General features: G+C 35.2%; 1 protein-coding gene and 1 long non-coding RNA gene across 5 annotated transcripts; one reads left to right on the top strand and one right to left on the bottom strand.

Annotated features, from left to right (window-relative positions):
• Positions 1 to 8,465: 8,465 nt before the first annotated feature.
• LOC112742731 (uncharacterized) lies at positions 8,466 to 15,091 on the top strand. Of its 4 annotated transcripts, none has more exons than XM_029292112.2 (5): positions 8,466 to 8,954; positions 9,294 to 9,338; positions 10,528 to 10,600; positions 11,417 to 13,651; positions 14,475 to 15,091. In XM_029292112.2, exons 3-4 carry the CDS (start codon positions 10,572 to 10,574, stop codon positions 13,398 to 13,400), a joined length of 2,013 nt encoding a protein of 670 aa, XP_029147945.1. In that variant the 5' UTR covers positions 8,466 to 8,954; positions 9,294 to 9,338; positions 10,528 to 10,571; the 3' UTR covers positions 13,401 to 13,651; positions 14,475 to 15,091. The 4 variants fall into 4 exon arrangements, with proteins under 4 accessions (XP_029147945.1, XP_072070293.1, XP_072070292.1 ...); XM_072214192.1 differs by having other exon boundaries at positions 8,537 to 8,954; positions 10,708 to 13,651; XM_072214191.1 differs by lacking the exons at positions 8,466 to 8,954; positions 9,294 to 9,338 and having other exon boundaries at positions 10,537 to 13,651.
• A 418-nt stretch (positions 15,092 to 15,509) lies between these two features.
• On the bottom strand, positions 15,510 to 17,847 carry LOC112742730 (uncharacterized). Its single transcript, XR_003171908.3, has 3 exons — positions 17,554 to 17,847; positions 16,451 to 17,437; positions 15,510 to 16,033 (listed from the first exon to the last, which is right to left on the bottom strand). It is a non-coding gene; the product is annotated as an uncharacterized lncRNA (long non-coding RNA).
• Between the last annotated feature and the right edge of the window lie 276 nt (positions 17,848 to 18,123).

Raw genomic sequence — 18,123 nt, 5'->3', positions numbered from 1 at the left:
TGTGTGAATAGAAGAAAAGAAGAAGAGAAAATCTGAACTCAGAGAGAGAGGGGGTTCGGATTTTTGGTGAGTGAGGAAGAGATGTTAGTAAATAAATAAATAAATAGAAGAAGATGAGAGGGGGAAGTGAATTTTCGAAAATAATTTCTTTTCAAAAAGAGTTAGTGATTTTTGAAAATAGTTTTTGAAAAAGGTTAGTGGTTTTTCGAAAATAGAAATAAAAAATTAAAGTAGTCAGTTAATTAAAAAGAAATTTTGAAAAAGAGGAAAGATATTTTCGAAAATTAGAGAGAGAGAGTGTAAGTTAGGTAGTTTTGAAAAAGATAAGAAACAAACAAAAAGTTAGTTAGTTAGTTGAAACAAATTTTGAAAATCAATTTTGAAAAGATAAGAAGATAAGAAGTTAGAAAAGATATTTTAGAATCAAATTTTGAAAAAGATAAGATAAAGAGATATTTTTGAAAAGATATGATTGAAATTAGTTTTGAAAAATATTTGATTTTTAAAATCACAATTAATGACTTGATTCACAAGAAATCACAAGATATGATTCTAGAACTCAAAGTTTGAATCTTTCTTAACAAGCAAGTAACAAACTTGAAATTTTTGAATCAAAACATTAATTGATGATGTTATTTTCGAAAATTAGGAGATAAAGATAAGAAAAAGATTTTTGAAAAATATTTTTATAATTTTCGAAAATAACTAAGAAAAATGGAAAAGATTTGATTTTTGAAAAAGATTTTGAAAAAGATAAGATTTTTAAATTGAAAATTTGATTTGACTCATAAAAACAACTAGATTTTAAAAATTTTTGAAAAAGTCAACTCAAATTTTCGAAATTTTAAGAGAGAAAAAGGGAAAGATATTTTTTTATTTTTGAATTTTTAATGATGAGAGGGAAAAACATGCAAAATGATGCAATGCATGAAAGTTATGGATCAAAACAAGAAATGCATGCAAGAATGCTATGAATGTAAAGATGAACACCAAGAACACTTTGAATGTCATGATGAACATCAAGACTTATTTTTGAAAAATTTTATATGAAAAGAAAACATGCAAGACACCAAACTTAGAAATCTTTACTGCTCAGGCAATAAGAATTCAAGAATGCATATGAAAAACAAGAAAAGACACAAAACATGAAAACATCAAGATCAAACAAGAAGACTTACCAAGAACAACTTGAAGATCATGAAGAACACTATGAATGCATGAATTTTTTCGAAAAATGCAAGATGAGTATGCAATTGACACCAAACTTTCAACTTGACTCAAGACTCAAACAAGAAACACAAAATATTTTTGATTTTTTTTTTATTTTATGATTTTTTTTGTATTTTCTTTTAATTTTTTCGAAAATCATTTTGAAAAAGAAAAATAAGGATTCCAAAATTTTTAATATGAATTCCAAGAATCTTATGCTCTTTAGTCTAAAGCTCCAATCAAAGGGTCAGGCATGTCTTAATAGCCAACCAAGCTTTAGCATGAATATGAGTGTAATTCATTCAATTTTAGGCCAAAACCTCTGTCCAAAAGAATTAAGACATGGTTTTATAGCCAGCATGCTTCAACATGCTTCATGAAACTCTAGAATTCATTCTTAAAAATTCTGAAGAAAAATATATTTTTGAAAACATTTTTATTTTAAAATTTTTTTTTTCGAAAACAAAGGAGAAATTTTTGAAAGATTTTTTTGAAAAATTTTTGAAAATAATACAAAAAGAAAATTACCTAATCTGAGCAACAAGATGAACTGTCAGTTGTCCAAACTCGAACAATCCCCGGCAACGGCGCCAAAAACATGGTGCACGAAATTGTGATCTCAGATAACGGTGCCAGAAACTCTGTACGCACGTCTTAATAAATCGTTTTCATTCACAACTTCGATACAACTAACCAGCAAGTGCACTGGGTCGTCCAAGTAATAAACCTTACGTGAGTAAGGGTCGATTCCACGGAGATTGTTGGTATGAAACAAGCTATGGTCACCTTGTAAATCTCAGTCAGGCGGATATAAAATAATTATGGAGTTTTCGAAATTAAATAATAAAAGAAGGATAGAAATACTTATGTAAATCATTGGTGAGAATTTCAGATAAGCGCATAGAGATGCTTTCGTTCCTCTGAACCTCTCCTTTCCTGCTGCCTTCATCCAATCAGTCTTACTCCTTTCCATGGCTGGCTTTATGTAAGGACATCACCGTTGTCAATGGCTACTTTTGATCATCTCTGGAAAATGGTCCGATGCGCTATCACTGCATGGCTAATCGTCTGGAGGCGTCACCCTTGCCAATGGCTGCATCCTATTCCTCTCTGTGAAAATGGTCCGATGCGCTGTCACTGCATGGCTAATCATCTGGAGGTTCTCGATCATACTGGAATAGGATTTACTATCCTTTTGCGTCTGTCACTACGCCCAGCACTCGCGAGTTTGAAGTTCGTTACAGTCATTCAATCCCAGAGTCCTACTCGGAACACCACAGACAAGGTTTAGACTTTCCGGACTCTCATGAATACCGCCATCAATCTAGCTTATGCCACGAAGATTCTGATTAAGAGATCTAAGAGATACTCATTCAATCTAAGGTAGAACGGAAGTGGTTGTCAGGCACGCGTTCATAGGGAATGATGATGATTGTCACGTTCATCACATTCAGGTTGAAGTGCAAACGAATATCTTAGAAGCGAAATAAGATGAACTGAATAGAGAAACAGTAGTACTTTGCATTAATCTTTGAGGAACAGCAGAGCTCCACACCTTAATCTATGGAGTGTAGAAACTCTACCGTTTGAAAATACATAAGTGAAAGGTCCAGGCATGGCCGAATGGCCAGCCCCTCTGATCTAAGAAACAGGCGTCCAAAGATGATCCAAAGATGTTAATAAAAAGTCCTATTTATAATAAACTAGCTACTAGGGTTTACAGAAGTAAGTAATTGATGCCTAAATCCACTTTCGGGGCCCACTTGGTGTGTGCTTGGGCTGAGCTTGAAGTCTACACGTGGAGAGGTCATTCTTGGAGTTGAACGCCTGCTTTTGTGCCATTTTGGGCGTTGAACTCCACTTTGCAACTTGTTTCTGGCGCTAGATGCCAGAATTGGGCAGAGATCTGGCGTTGAACGCCAGTTTGCATCGTCTAAACTTGGGCAAAGTATGGACTATTATATATTGCTGGAAATCCTTGGATGTCTATTTTCCAACGCAATTAGAAGTGCGCCATTTTGAGTTTTGTAGCTCCAGAAAATCCACTTTGAGTGCAGGGAGGTCAGAATCCAACAGCATCAGCAGTCCTTCTTCAACCTCTGAATCTGATTTTTGCTCAAGTCCCTCAATTTCAGCCAAAAAATACCTGAAATCACAGAAAAACACACAAACTCATAGTAAAGTCCAAAAATGTGAATTTAACATAAAAACTAATGAAAACATCCCTAAAAGTAACCAGATTCTACTAAAAACAATGCCAAAAAGCGTATAAATTATCCGCTTATCAACGTTCAACAGCCCAAGCCGCTGCTACAGCAGCTTCATGCACTACTTCAGCCACGTTGTTCATGGTAGCCATAAACGTTTCCTGTTCCCTCTCGTAGTTAACATTAGGAATTCCTTCCCGTACGCCTCGTTTCCGTGAACCCATTGTAGTCCTGTTCACACCAAACAATCATTGTTAAGGTGATCAGTCTTAACACTTCAAGTCAAGTGTGAACATTCCCAAAATGAAAACACAGAAACAATCATTCAACATATATCAGTGGGATATCCTATATGCATGAGACACACAACAGAGTATGCAATGAAGCATAGTTAGTCCACTCCCCAGGCTCTATTGGGAAGGAACAGCTCTGATACCAAATTATAACGACCCAATTTTCAATATGTCTAGATCATACCAGAAACTGAGCGCTACCAATTTGTCTTCCTAATTATTATCTATTATTTATCATATGAGCCTGATTCGTTGTTAAAAACGTAGTTAATTTGCGAGGTGTATTTTTTTATTTATTTTTTTTAAATGAAAATGTTTGGGTTAGTAGACGAAATCATTCATAATCAATTCACAAGTAATAACAGATAAAACAGTTATAAACAACCACACATAAGTACATCACGAGTAGCTAGCAACATTCAGTTATCCAGGCTTTATTAGAGTATAGACCTTTAGTTAGAACACCCCTAGATATAGCTAGATAATAACTATATACATATACATACATACAACATCCCAGGTCCTGACCTGTTCAAGAGGTCTCTAAGTTGGTACCTAAGCTAGCCTAGATTCTATACTCACCTAGTCCCTCTAAACTACTAAAGTGAGGGAAAGTACGTTCTAAGTCTTCACAACTCAAGTCAGGTGGAATGTCATCAAAAGATAGAACATCATCTGCTACTCCTTTGCACGATCAGACTTTTCCACAAGACGTCTCTTTGGTACCTCATGAAGTAGCCACACAACAGGAATCTCGTACATAGGATTAAGGTTAAAGTGCGCATACGAACGGGTGCAGATGTTGGCTGGTCTCACAGTATATACATATAAATAGAGAACGATATTCACCCTAGACTCAGAAGACTACCTAGAGCAGAATCCTCTTCTTGCGAACGGTCATTAGCGAACTATGGTAAGGTACTCTTACTTCCATCTGAAGGGGGAAGGGAGAGAGAAGGGGTAAGAACTAAGGAGTTCTTGGTAGGGCCGGGGTTATTAGTTACGTTCATTTATTTGGGGTCGATTAGTAGACGAATAACATAATATAGCGAAGCAGTAAACAGAAGATAAAGATAGAAAGAGAAAGTAGAGACAACAGAAAGCAGAACACAAACAAAAGAATACAAGAAAATAAAACACATAAATAGCATACAAGCAGACAAACATAAAGAAGTAGATCACACACAGAAAAGAGTGCAACAGAGAATGATGTGCAGACAAGAATGATGCATGTCTAGCCCTAGTGCATACCATGAGCTCATGTGTCGGTTGGCTGCCCGCAATCCCGACATTTATCCGGTCACAAGTAATCCCGATTTTCCGGATACGATTTTCCGTTCCTAAATAAATGCGCATATAATAATAGCCGCTCATTTGAGACAGCCTCTGCTTACTGCAGGAATATATATATATATATATATATATATATATATATATATATATACTCTGCTCTGCTCTGGGGAAGCGGAAAATGGCTGTAGGTAACTTAGTTTCCCTACAAAGGCTCTGGGTTGCATTTAAGCAACTAATATATATTAAATATAGCTCTGGATTGCATCAAGCAACTAATATATATAAATATCTCTTTATTATATTACTCTTCTCTTTATATCTCTTTACTCTATTCTGGTTTCTCTTTTCTCAGTATCTCCTTACTCTATTTTAATTACTCTGTTCTCTGTATCTCTTTTCTCTTCTCTGATTACTCTTTTCATCTGTATCTATATTACTCTTTTTCTCTTTATCTCTTTACTTTACTCTGGTTACTCTATTTTCTGTGTTTCTCTACTCTGCTCTGGTTTCTCTGCTTAACGTATGTATTTAAAGCTTATGTAAATTTCGGTATGAATAGTTAGCCTGTCCCAAGTATAGGTTCATTAAGTCTATACTGAAACAGTTTAACTTTTCATATTATACCTAACCCTAGTCGCAACTCAAGTACTAACTAAGTTGCCCTAGTTCGTTCACTAGTCTCTGTCTGTTTTTCTGTCGTTAAAATTTTACAGACTTTTTGTTTGGTTTTTATCTTTTCTTTAACTTTTTGTCTTTTATTTATCTTTGCCTCACTAACATGTTATTACCACTCCCTAAGTATTTTATGAAGGTAATTATGAGATTCTGCACTTAAAGTTGTCTTTCTAAAGCTTTTACAGAAAATTGCCTTTTTCGCATTATTTTATTATTTTTATTAAAATATTATTTTTAATTAAATATTATTATTTAATATTTTATTATTATTTATTATTTTATTATTAAATTTTCGAAAATTACCTTGCCTTTACCTTTTAACTTTAAAATTAACTTTTTACCCCGGTAACTTTTAATATTTCTACTTTAACCACCCTAACTTTCAGAAATTACAAAATAATCCCTCAAACACCAAAATATTTACTTCCTTGCCCTTTCTTAGATCTAAAAGGTGTTCTTCAATGTTCTTCATGTTCTTCGTATATTCTTCAAATTTTTTCTCTGTTTTTACCCGTTTTTCAGTCTTTTCTGCAACCGATTTTTACCAAAATTCAAAATAAATTCCCAGCCACTAAAACCCCATATTTTCTATATGATTTCAACACAAATTGAACCCTAATTTAGGGCCTAGGGTTTCGTTTTCCAGCAGCCACAAGAACACACATTCATAGCTTGAATTTTATCAAATTTCATCAAAATTTCACCAAATTTTCACCAAGAATCAATCATATATGCAACCAATTTTTAGCACAGCCAAATCATACAACATTCACACAACTCAAACACAAATATTCAAGATTAATTTCGTGACACCCTACCTTGATTTGCTGCTCCAAATCCGGTTACTCTTTGAAGTGTTCTTAAAGAACTTTTTCCTCCTAAAACACATCAAGAATAACTTTAAAACTCTAAACCATCAACTAAACGAACTTCAGCAGCATCTTAGGAAGGTTATCCTCACCTTAAACGTGCAGGAAATCAAAGATCTTTGGCCCACAAGTCAAGCTAAGCAAGAGATCTAAGGAAGAACATCAAGAAAACACTTGTTTAAGCATGTTTCCTTGAAAATCGAATTGAAAGGAGAAAGGAACAGCCATCTCACCTTATTTTCATCCTTGATAAGTTACATGGTTATGTAGAGGAAGAAGAGAGGATCATTTTGGTGAAATCGGAATTTTGATTTGAGTTTTAGTTCTGAAGAAATCAAGCTTTGAAGATTAAGAGTTCATGAAAGTTTCTCTCTTGTTATTTTCGGCCAAAATGATGAAATGAGACAGCCTTGGAGGTCTTGGGGGTGTAAGGTGAGTTGTGATTGGTTGGCTTGGAGGTGGATTAAAATAATATTAAAATATCTCTGGTGTACAACTACTAAAACTAGGTGTATCGGAACACTCGTAAAAACATCTCTAAAAATTATTTTCTGAGCTACTAGCATAAATGACACTAGTAACATATTTATTATGAGAATAAAACATGAATAATGAGGCCTTAGCATTGCTAAAGTCATCAGAGAGTGCTGGTGCTAAGCTGCACCAGTAAACCGTAAACCTGGTTAAACCGATTTTCTGTTTTTAACAAAAATAGACCAGGTAATCTTATAATATCATTCAAGCATTTTCTAATACTAATATAATGATAATATTATACTATTATCTCTCTCCTCTCATGAATCGAGTCTGGTTCGTCAAACAGAGACTATTTACGAAAATCAGAATCAAAACTGTCAACCGATACGGTTCAAAAACTAGGTTCTTCGCGATTGCATTATCGAGCTTGCCTCAGAGGAGGTTCTAGCTTAAAGATGACATAATGATAATGAGGATTGAGATGCTTGATGATATAACAGAGGTGTTCCCTTTACTGATCTTCCAGAGAAATCCGTACTTTCAGAAAAGATCTCATATACTCGAAAATCAGGGTTGTTACAATGGAGCTCTATTGTGAACTCTGATTCTCCCATTACTACACAACAAAAAACGAAAAATGCTGATTAGTCATCCCCTAATCAAACATCACCAACAATGCTAATGACTTTAACGCCATAACGTTCGGCAACTTTTGAAAGAATGAAGAATGGAAAAAAGTGTAACTCGTACCTTTGCAACAACGACAACAGTAGCTCCTTCGATAAAGGAGGCCACGATAGACAATAACAAACCTCGATCACACAATGGTGGAATGCAAATGCGTTATCGAACATTCAGAAATGGAGATGGGGTAAAGAGGAAGGGTTTCTTTTGCCTTAGTGAAAAAGGAGGAAGAGCAATTGTTATTTTTTCATTACTGAAGATCAAGGTTTATTCCTTTATTAAGGTAGGGACAATTTTGACAATATAAAATAAGTAAATACATTAAGGATTACAAAAAACGTTTGTAACTGGATATATCCAATTTTGGAACAGAATATTCTGTTACTCTAAACGTTTTTTGTCACTGTAAAGACCAAATTAAAACAAAAAAATTGGTACATGAACTCAATTGAAAGGAAAAAAAACTATAGAGACCTAATTAAAAATTCGACCAAAGTATAAAACCAACAGAATAATTAAACTTTTATTTTATTATCTTATCCATCTTTAGCAAACACAATATATAGAGTAATTTTTAGCGTCCGTGTCTTATTTTTTTATTTTAGCGTTTTATTTTATTCTACAAATCAAATGTTGCCTAAAAAGACTTATATGTCTCCTATTTATAGTTGTTCAAAATTTATTTTATTTTAATTTGGTAAAATATTATTTATCTTCTTGATAAAAGATGAAGATTTTTTTATCCTTTTCTAAAAAATAAAGAAAAGAAAACACAAAAAAAAAAAAAAAAAAGATTGAAAAACGGTAACCCTCACCCTTCTCCTTCCTCGTCGGCCGTAACCCTCTCGGTCCCACTCTCGAGGGTAGCCCTCAGTCTTCTCACTCCCGTAACCCTCTCTCTCTCGGCGAAGGTCTCATCGGCCGTTCCCGGGAAGTCGAAGATGGTGCTGACTAGCGAAGGTGGTCAACGGTGAAGTTCCTCAACAGCATTTTGGTCACTCAACCGGTTTCGGAACGTCGAAGGTCACTCAACCGATGCTCAACAGGGATTCTGGCCTGGTCACTCAGCAGGAACCACGGCGAGAAGAAGTGGCAGTGCGACAATCCGATTGGATGGCTCACACCAAGAATATTCCATATTTGTCTCTGTGACTGTTTATTTGGGACCCATGGTTGTCAAGTTTGCACTCTTATTATGGCTTGATGGTAGTTTGTGAAACATCATTTCATGACTCCTCTGCTTTGAGGTAGTGACTTCTAATTCATACTTTGGTGAATCGAATTGGGGGGCTTTGCTCTGTATTCTCGCTGGTGTATTGTTGCATTGACATCGAACAGTTACAAAATCCATGTTATGGCCACCAATTATTATCTGCAATTTTTACGCCTATTTGTGTTTCAGATCGTTTTCCTCTTCTTAGCTGTATTCTAGGTTTGTGATAAGGCAAAGCGTTTTTGTTTTTCTATGGTGTGTGGCATTGCATTTGTGCTAGGCTTTATGTGTAATATGGAGTTCCCTTATTTATGATTCAATTTGTGTTCTGTTAGGCGTAATTCTAAAGCTTTTTGTTTTCTTCTTCGATTAGGGCATTTGAATTTGGAAATACTTCAATTGGCACCCTCTTCTCCAGGTACGTACATGCATGCCACCTACTTCTTTCTAATTAATTTCCTTTTATTTATGTGTTTCGATCTCATTCTGGAATTGCATTATTTGTCTTATCTTGATTTGAAAGAAAGAATTGTGCATCAAATAAGTTGTATAATTTCAAGTGTTTAAGCATGTTTCCTTCTTAATTAATTTCTCTATTTTCAATATCTTGCAAATTTTTGAAAGCAGCGCAATATGAGGCAGATTAGCCCAATTTTGGTGTTAGCTATCAGAATCATATTTTCTTTAAAAATATCGTAAATTTAGTGGCTGCAACTATGATGAAGCACCAGCTTCTGCTAATAAAATTTGAAAAGCAAAAATATGGTTCAATCGAGACAAAAATAATTATAATTACCCATCCTTTGGGTACTATATGATGTTAACTTTAGGTATTTATAGCTTTATGTAAGGAAAACTTAGTGTAAAATTGTAACTAGCTCCTTCTTATTTCAGAGAGGGTGATTGGATACTTCAATGCTCTGTATAATGCATGTATGATTTTTTTGATAGACATGTTTACTTTTCTGCATATCTTGACATTACTGCTATTATACATTAATTGCAGCATTGGGAGCTATCTTTTTGGATATTCAATTAAATTGGTAGTTTTTGTTGTTTACCCAAAAAAAATGGTAGTTTTGTGTTGCAGCTTCGATTTTATCTTCTCTTCAAAAAGATTTTGATATTAATGCCTCTTTCAAACTGAAAATCAGATGAAGTTGACTCAAAGGTTTATATGGGGTGATTCTGTCTTTAGCTTGTACATAGCTGTACCTGACTAACTGTCCTAATACTTCAGTTTCAACACAATCGGTGCTGTAATCTAAATTTACTATTAAGGCATATATGACTGATAGCTTGCATGAGGCATTTCTTGGAACTACCAATTTATCAGTTCTATCATGGTCATGCAGGAAGCACATGTATATTTTTCTGCTTGTTACAATGTGGCTTAGATTTTTCCGTATTTTTTTTTTGGCTATGTTTCTGCTTCTTTTCTGTCAACGTTCATGTTATTTTTATGCAAGTTTCCTGCTATGTTTCTGCATGTTTTTAATGTTTATATTTTCCTGATATATAATTTTTTCATTCATTTTCATGCCTAAAATTTTGGTGTTAACTATTTTTATTGTTTTTATTGCCCTTTTTTTTTTACTCTCTCATAGACACCAGAAGGTTATTGGAGTGGTGGAACTGGATCTGTTTCTAGATGGCTGTTGACAATCGTGGACTAAAACTGTAAGTTTGGTTTATTAGGATTATGAATGAATCTATTAGTGAATGAATTGGATCATTTAACACCTTTCCATGCCCCAAAATGAGACACATCTTGACCTTATTCACAGATGCCATTTTGTCTTCTCACCTCAAAAGGCCTTTCTCTTCAATCATTTCTCTTCCCCAACTCGGTTCCACTGTGCACCCTCATCCACCTGATTTCCCCTCCCAGCTCCTCACAATCCTTTCTCATCCAAATTGGCAAAACCACCCTTCACTCAACACACTTGTCCCTTCTCTCACACCTTCACATGTCTCTTGGCTCTTCTCTCACAACCTCCCCCCCAAAACCGCATTGGGTTTCTTCAATTGGGTTTCAAACAAACAACCCGGTTTCAGGCACAATGCAACTTCCTATGCCTTGTTGCTCACCATTTTAGTGCGTAATGGCTCACTGCATTTCGCTGAGAGTGTTCGCATCTCAATGATTAAGTCCGCAAAATCTGAAGAAGATGTGAGGTTTGTGCTTGACTTCTTGAAAAAATTGGATTTGGGTGATGGTGGTGGGAGGTTTACATTCAAGCTCAATGTTAAATGTTATAATTTGATTCTAATGTCGTTGTCGAAATTCGGGTTGATTGATGAGATGAGGATGTTGTACCTAAAGATGTTGGATGATATGGTTTTGCCAAATATTTATACTTTCAATACAATGGTGAATGGTTATTGCAAGTTAGGAGATTTGTCTGAGGCAAATGTGTATGTGAATAAGATTGTGGAGGCTGGTCTCTCTCTGGATACGTTCACTTACACTTCTTTGATCTTGGGCCACTGTAGGAACAAAGATGTGGATGGCGCTTACAAGGTGTTTGAGATTATGCCGCGTAAGGGTTGTCGAAGGAACGAGGTTTCGTACACGACTCTCATACAGGGGCTTTGTGAAATAGGGAGGATTGGTGAGGCGTTGAAGTTGTTTGCGCAGATGGGAGAGGATAATTGTTCTCCAACTGTTCGAACGTATACCGTTTTGATATGTGCGTTGTGTGATTTAGGTAGGAAAATGGATGCACTGAAACTGTTCGAAGAAATGAGTGGAAGAGGTTGTGAACCTAATGCTCATACTTACACTGTGTTAATTGATTGCTACTGTAAGGAAAGTAATGCTGATGATGCCTGGAAAATACTTAATCAGATGTTGAAGAGAGGTTTAGTTCCTAGTGTGGTCACATTCAATGCATTAATTGATGGGTACTGTAAATTGGGAAGAACTGCAGATGCGTTGCAAATTTTGAACCTTATGGAGTCAAATAATTGTAATCCGAATGCTCGTACATACAATGAATTGATCTGTGGGTTTTGTAAAGTAAAAGAAGTGCACCGGGCAATGTGGTTGCTTAATAAAATGATTGAGCGCAACTTATCACCAACCATTGTTACATACAACTCATTAATCTATGGTCAATGTAAAGCGGGTCATTTGGATAGTGCTTATAGGTTGCTTAACTTGATAAAGGAAAATGGCCTTGTTCCTGATCAGTGGACTTACAGCATTTTTATAGATACTCTCTGCAAACAAGGGAGAGTAGAAGAAGCTCATAAATTCTTTAAGTCCTTCAAGGAGAAAGATCTTAAGGCAAATGAAGTTATGTATACTGTTTTGATTCATGGGTATTGCAAAGTTGGGAAGGTTGATGATGCTCATTCTCTCTTCAAAATAATGCTTGCTGAGGAATGTCTACCAAACACAATCACTTTCAATATCTTGATTGACAGCTTGTGCACAGAGAAAAAGGTGCATGAGGCTTTACAGCTTATGGATGAAATGATAAAATTGAATTTAGATCCCACAGTTGAAATATATACAAATATCATCTCTGAAATGTTGAAAGAGGGTGACTTTGATCATGCTGATATGATTCTTAACAAAATGATATCCTCAGGATGTAAGCCTGATGTATTTACTTATACGACATTCGTGCATGCATACTGCAGTCAAGGAAGGTTGGAAGAGGCAGAGAATGTTGTAGCCAAGATGAAGGAGGACGGAATCCTTCCTGATTCATTGACTTACACATTTTTAATTGATGGATATGGGTGCATGCAATTGATTGATTGCTCCTTTGGTGTTCTCAAGCGAATGTTTGATGCTGGCTGTGAGCCATCTCATTATACATATGCATTTCTCTTAAAGCAATTGGCAAAGAAAATGCAAACTATAAAAGATGGTTGTGCTGTTGAAGGTTCATTTGTTCCTGGTGTTGTTCCAAAAGGTATAGCAAGTGTTTGGAATGTAATTGATCTCGATATCACATCTCTACTGTTTGAAAAGATGGTTGAACATGGTTGCAAACCTAATGTCAATACCTACAGCAAGCTTATTATAGGACTCTGCAAGGTGGATCGCTTGAATGTGGCATTTAGATTATTGAATGACATGCAAGAAGCTGGAATATCTCCTAGTGAGATTGTTTACAATGAACTTCTTAGCTGTTGCTGCAGGTTGGAAGTGTATGACAAAGCATTGAGCATTTTAGATGCCATGGTTGAGAATGGCTATTTGGCACATTTAGAATCCTACAAGGTTCTTATTTGCGGGCTATGTGATGAAGGGAGAAAAGACAAGGCTAAATCACTATTTCATACTTTGCTTTGTAGTCAGTATAATCATGATGAAATGGCTTGGAAAGTTCTGATTGATGGTTTACTTAAGAGGGGTTATAATGACGAATACTCAATGTTTCTGAGTCTCACACAGAAAATGGGTTGTCAATTTCATCCTTCTACATATGCAATGTTGATCGATGGACTTGATGGTACATAAGATAGTGGATATTTTTATTGTTTTTGATTGATCCTCATCTACAATGAAGAGATTTCCAACTATTTGTTTATAAGCTAGCCAAGTTCAAAACAAATATCAAATTCTTTCCATTCTTCAAATCAGAATATCACCAACACTAGAAGTCATGTTTTTCATGAATAGAGTGGCAGGTTCTTGAATGCACAGACCATAGTTATTTTGACAGCTAGCTGTATTTGTGGCACTATCAAAAGCGATTTGAAGATCAGGATGTAAGTTAGGTTTCTCTTTCTCAATTTTTTATTGTTACCCTTATTTATATTTTCTTAAACTAACTAAAATAAAAAGTAAGGTTGATATGCATTTGCTTCTTTTTGTTTTTCTGTTTTTTGAAGTATTCTCTGCACCACTTTTAGCTTATATTGGCATTCACCTTTTAAATCTTTATATAGTTGAACATTGTGCTATGTATCTTATTTGTTGACTTGATTTATCTGAATGACTAGTAGTAAATATGACTGTTATTTGATAAGTGAAATGGAAGAAACAACTGAGTTCATGGTATTTAAAAGAATAATTTAGAAGGCTTATACATTTTTTGGGTAAATGAATTTACTAGATTTGTTTGTATTCAATGGCTTTTTATTGAAATAGTTGTTCTTTAGGGTTTGTTTTACAGAATCATAATTAAAAATGTGTCCAAGAGCCTATTTAATGTAAAACTGAATTATGAAATTGTGTATTTCATTTTATTAGGAAATGAAGGGGCACATTTAATTGAGATTTGAGCAGAGTATCAGTGGCATGACTAGTGATCAGATGCTTTTCTAAACACCACAATGTTGCTGATTTACTTTAGCAGACATCAACCGCTGTACTCCTAGCTCACTTTCTGAATTTAATTTGTTTTGAGGAAATGTTGCGATTTTTAATCTACAATAGTTACCCTTTATCCAATGCTGTGAAGCAGTGACGTAAAGTCTGTTATGGTTATTTCTGATAGCAAAAGTTATGGTCACATTTTATGAATGTGTTGGCCCAAATATTACTTTTTTATGCTGTATGTTGAATTTATCTATTTTCTTCTTCTTTCAGTGTCATAGTTAACAATGCAGTTAAAATTTTGAAAGCATCAAGAGTAGCTGAAGCTACCGGGCTATGGCAACAAGGTTTGGACCATGGGTTTTGCCTTTTTGGCTGGTGCCGCTACAGTTGCACACATCCACAATCTAACCACCACAGATGAGTTAACTCTGCCAGTGCCAGTGATAGAACAGAAGTTGAAGGAAGCCAAGAAGCAATGTGCAAAATACGTACTTGAAAGTTTTTTTTTTTTACCCCGAAGAGAGCCAGTTTTCTGAAGCATGCGAATCACACCTCACAGGTTTGCAGCCTTTTTTTGCGTTGGAGAAAAGACTTCTCAGCTCAAGGAACACCAAGGTGTACTAAAAGAATGTCATTTATAAATTATACTTGATTGCAGCAGGCACCCTTGATGCTTGAAGTTGAAATGTCATTTAATAAATGGTCGTGGAGCACATCTAACTTGGCGCTCTAAGACTACACAAGAATTTCTCTCTTCGGGGACGGAGGGAGTTTTTTTTGTCAGGAAATCTTGGAAAACAGCAAGTTTCCTTCCCTCGTTGTAATAATTTCGATTGATTCTGTAAATTTCGATTATTATTAAGATGCTATATTATTGATTCCAGTAACGGACCATTTGTTGCTTGACCAAGTGTTGAATCGGATCAACCAACACTAACCTTTGCTGCCCAAAAAAGATGTAGAAATAGAAGGGTAATGCTACGGCCTATGATTCATTCATGGACACTGATACATAGACACTGATACGGGATACGACACGAAACATGCATAGACATGAATTTGAAATTTTTATAAAACACGAGGATATGTTATATATATAAATACAAAGTATTTTTTAGATAAATTGTAATAATATTATGGTATTTTATTGATATTAAAATATAAATTAATTTTTAATTATTTTTAATATTTTTTAATTATATCAAATATTTATATTATTTTTAAATTCATTTCAATCTAAATTTATTTTAAAAATACATGTTAAGATACCATGAATATGCTAATATATGATGATGTTTAAGAATGTTTAAATTGTAATACATGTGCATTGTATTTAAAATATGTCTAATACATAGATGCCACAAATCAAGAAAGAGTTAAACACCAAAGTAGTTCCTAAGATTCACAAAATGCACCGATTTGATCTCTAACTTCCCAATTGCACTATTTATATCCTGGACTTCGAAAAAAATGCACCTAGTTAGTCCCTTCTCCCTTTTCCGTCGAAACTCGTTCCCAGCGGCAGTGATGTGGCAATTTTTTTTTGCCATGCTGGAGTATGGAGAACGGCGTCATATTAGGATTTGGCGTTAAAAAATGAAAACGACGCCGCTTGAAGAAGGGAGTTACCAAAAGACAACCCCCATATTCAAAGAGTTCACTTCACCACTTCATCTTCTTCATCTCGTTCAAACTGAAAACCCCATACCCTGGGGTTCGCTTGTCCTACTGAAGTTTTTTGTGGTGATGCAAATTGGAGAGGGTCGAAAGCTGCTCATCGGTCGTTCAAAATCGGAGAAGAAAAGAGCAAAGCTTCCTCGTGAAGTCCCCTGACATAGAGGTAGGCATGCAGTGAATAAAATATTTTTTATATATTTTTTATAGTGTTAAGGTATCAATTGTTGTGAGTTTTACTTGGAAATTTTGTGTTAGTTGATCAAAAATCATTGAATGCTATATTATTAGGTAGGGTTTCTTGCCCTGGGTGGTGTGGGTTTGGATTTTGTGAATGCTCTGTTTTTACACAGGGAATGAGGGTGTTTCTATAATGGTAATGTGATGAAATATCTATTTTTAATCAATATTAGATTATTTTCTATTGTGGTTTGTTGATTATATTATCAATAGCATACATTAAATAAATTGTTATACCTATTTTTCATTGTAAATGGAAAAATTGCTGGATATCATGTTCCACCATGGTGGGACATTTAAGAAGAATGATGATGAAAAATTAGTTTACTCACCTGACAGCCGAAGTTGCTTAGAAGATTTAGATGAAGATACCCTTGATGTTTTTTTTTGTGAGAAATTATTTCAAGGAGTTGGGGTATGACAAGGTAGTTGAGTGTTGGTAGTTTGGTTCCCAGCATGAGCTTGGAGGTGGGACTGAGAGCTCTGACCAGTGATGATGAACTAAAGGAGATGTGATTTTATGCAGAGATGAATGATGGAGTAGTTGATATTTACTTTAAATATGAAGTTTCCACACCTGAACTGATGGAGGAGAAAGGATCGTGCTTCATAAGGCTACAGCTAAAAGTGACATTGAGTGAAAAATGAAAATTGTATCTTACAATAGAGAAAATATAAAAAGATAAAGACATAATTGTACTCTTCATTCAACTTTAATTTTTTTTTTTGTTTCCCACGGTATCTTTCAACCCGACAGGTTAAGGACTAATCCGTCGTGGGATTCGAACTCCGACAGTTGCTTAAGCGGACGAATGAACTGACCACTCAACTAACCCAGGTTGGTCTATTCAACTTCATTTTTTCACCCAAGAAATTTCGAAATAGAATGAATCACATTGTTGCCATTGAAATTTGGTATGACGAGTTGACGACACCTCAACATTGATCCAATGAGCTTACCATAACCGTGTATAACAAACAAGCTAGTGCTAAGTGCTAACTAACCCAGAAATAAATGGTAAGAGGCTTAATAAGCAAACTGAATGTAAATCCATCTAATAAATCCTCTCATTTCTTCAAGATTCAACGCAAACGCAATTGGGCCCAATTGACAAGCACATTTAAGAAGCAACAACCACAATATTGACAACAATAGCTGAAATTAAGTTAGATGCATTGTATAGAAACACAATTTTTGTTTTTTCTATACTTTTTGAAAACGCTTAGGCCATTTACGCTGGAGAAGTTGATTTGGGGATTGAGAAGGGAGGTATTGGCAGCACAGCTTCCTCTGTCTCAATAGGATCTGATCTCAGTATCTGAAAGAGAAGAAACCATAAATAATGAAATTTAAATAGAAAAAGATAACCCATTTAAGAGTCAAGTTTTTGAATGCTACGCAACAAAAAAAAAAAAAGAGAGAGAGAGAGACTACCGGATCTTGAAGCACAGGCTTTGTGTCATCCTTTGCGGGAACAAAAGAGGGCTTTGGGTTGTTGCTGGGTTTCGAGGAGTTGGTGGTGTTTGGTTTGGTTGAAGGCGGAGGCGCTGGAAAACTCCTCATCGTTTTTGTGCTGCCAGCCACACTGCAGTCACTACTACCCTATTTCAAATTCCAACTTTCAATTGCCCCTTACTGTTCTGTAACGGCAAGGCTATGTTTCATTTCGTTTGTGAAAACCAAAGTTGTGAGAGTCCAACCGGTCAATAAATCAGTAAAATGACTGATTTATTGATTTAATAGTTCGATCAAGATTCAACCAAAATTTAGCACTGCACATGAACAGTATCGGATTGAATATAGTCTAAAATTCTATCCGATCCACACTGCATTCATCGGATCGAATGAGATACGATATCCACATTTTTTTAGGCCAGATCCAATCCGATCCGCATACTTGCAGATCGGATATCGGATATATTCGCATAATTAAAAAAAACTATTTTAAGATTCTATTTGGCTATTTTTACAAAAAAAAAATATCTATAAAATTCATTTTTCACC

Source organism: Arachis hypogaea, chromosome 14 (assembly GCF_003086295.3).
Source record: "Arachis hypogaea cultivar Tifrunner chromosome 14, arahy.Tifrunner.gnm2.J5K5, whole genome shotgun sequence".
NCBI lineage: Eukaryota > Viridiplantae > Streptophyta > Magnoliopsida > Fabales > Fabaceae > Arachis > Arachis hypogaea.
Note: the sequence above shows the minus strand (reverse complement) of the source record. Positions and strands in the feature narration are given on the sequence as shown.

Bases quoted from the DNA above. Each gene is read 5' to 3' on its own strand.
- LOC112742731 (XM_072214191.1), top strand. From the start codon at position 10,680: ATGAGACACATCTTGACCTTATTCACAGATGCCATTTTGTCTTCTCAC.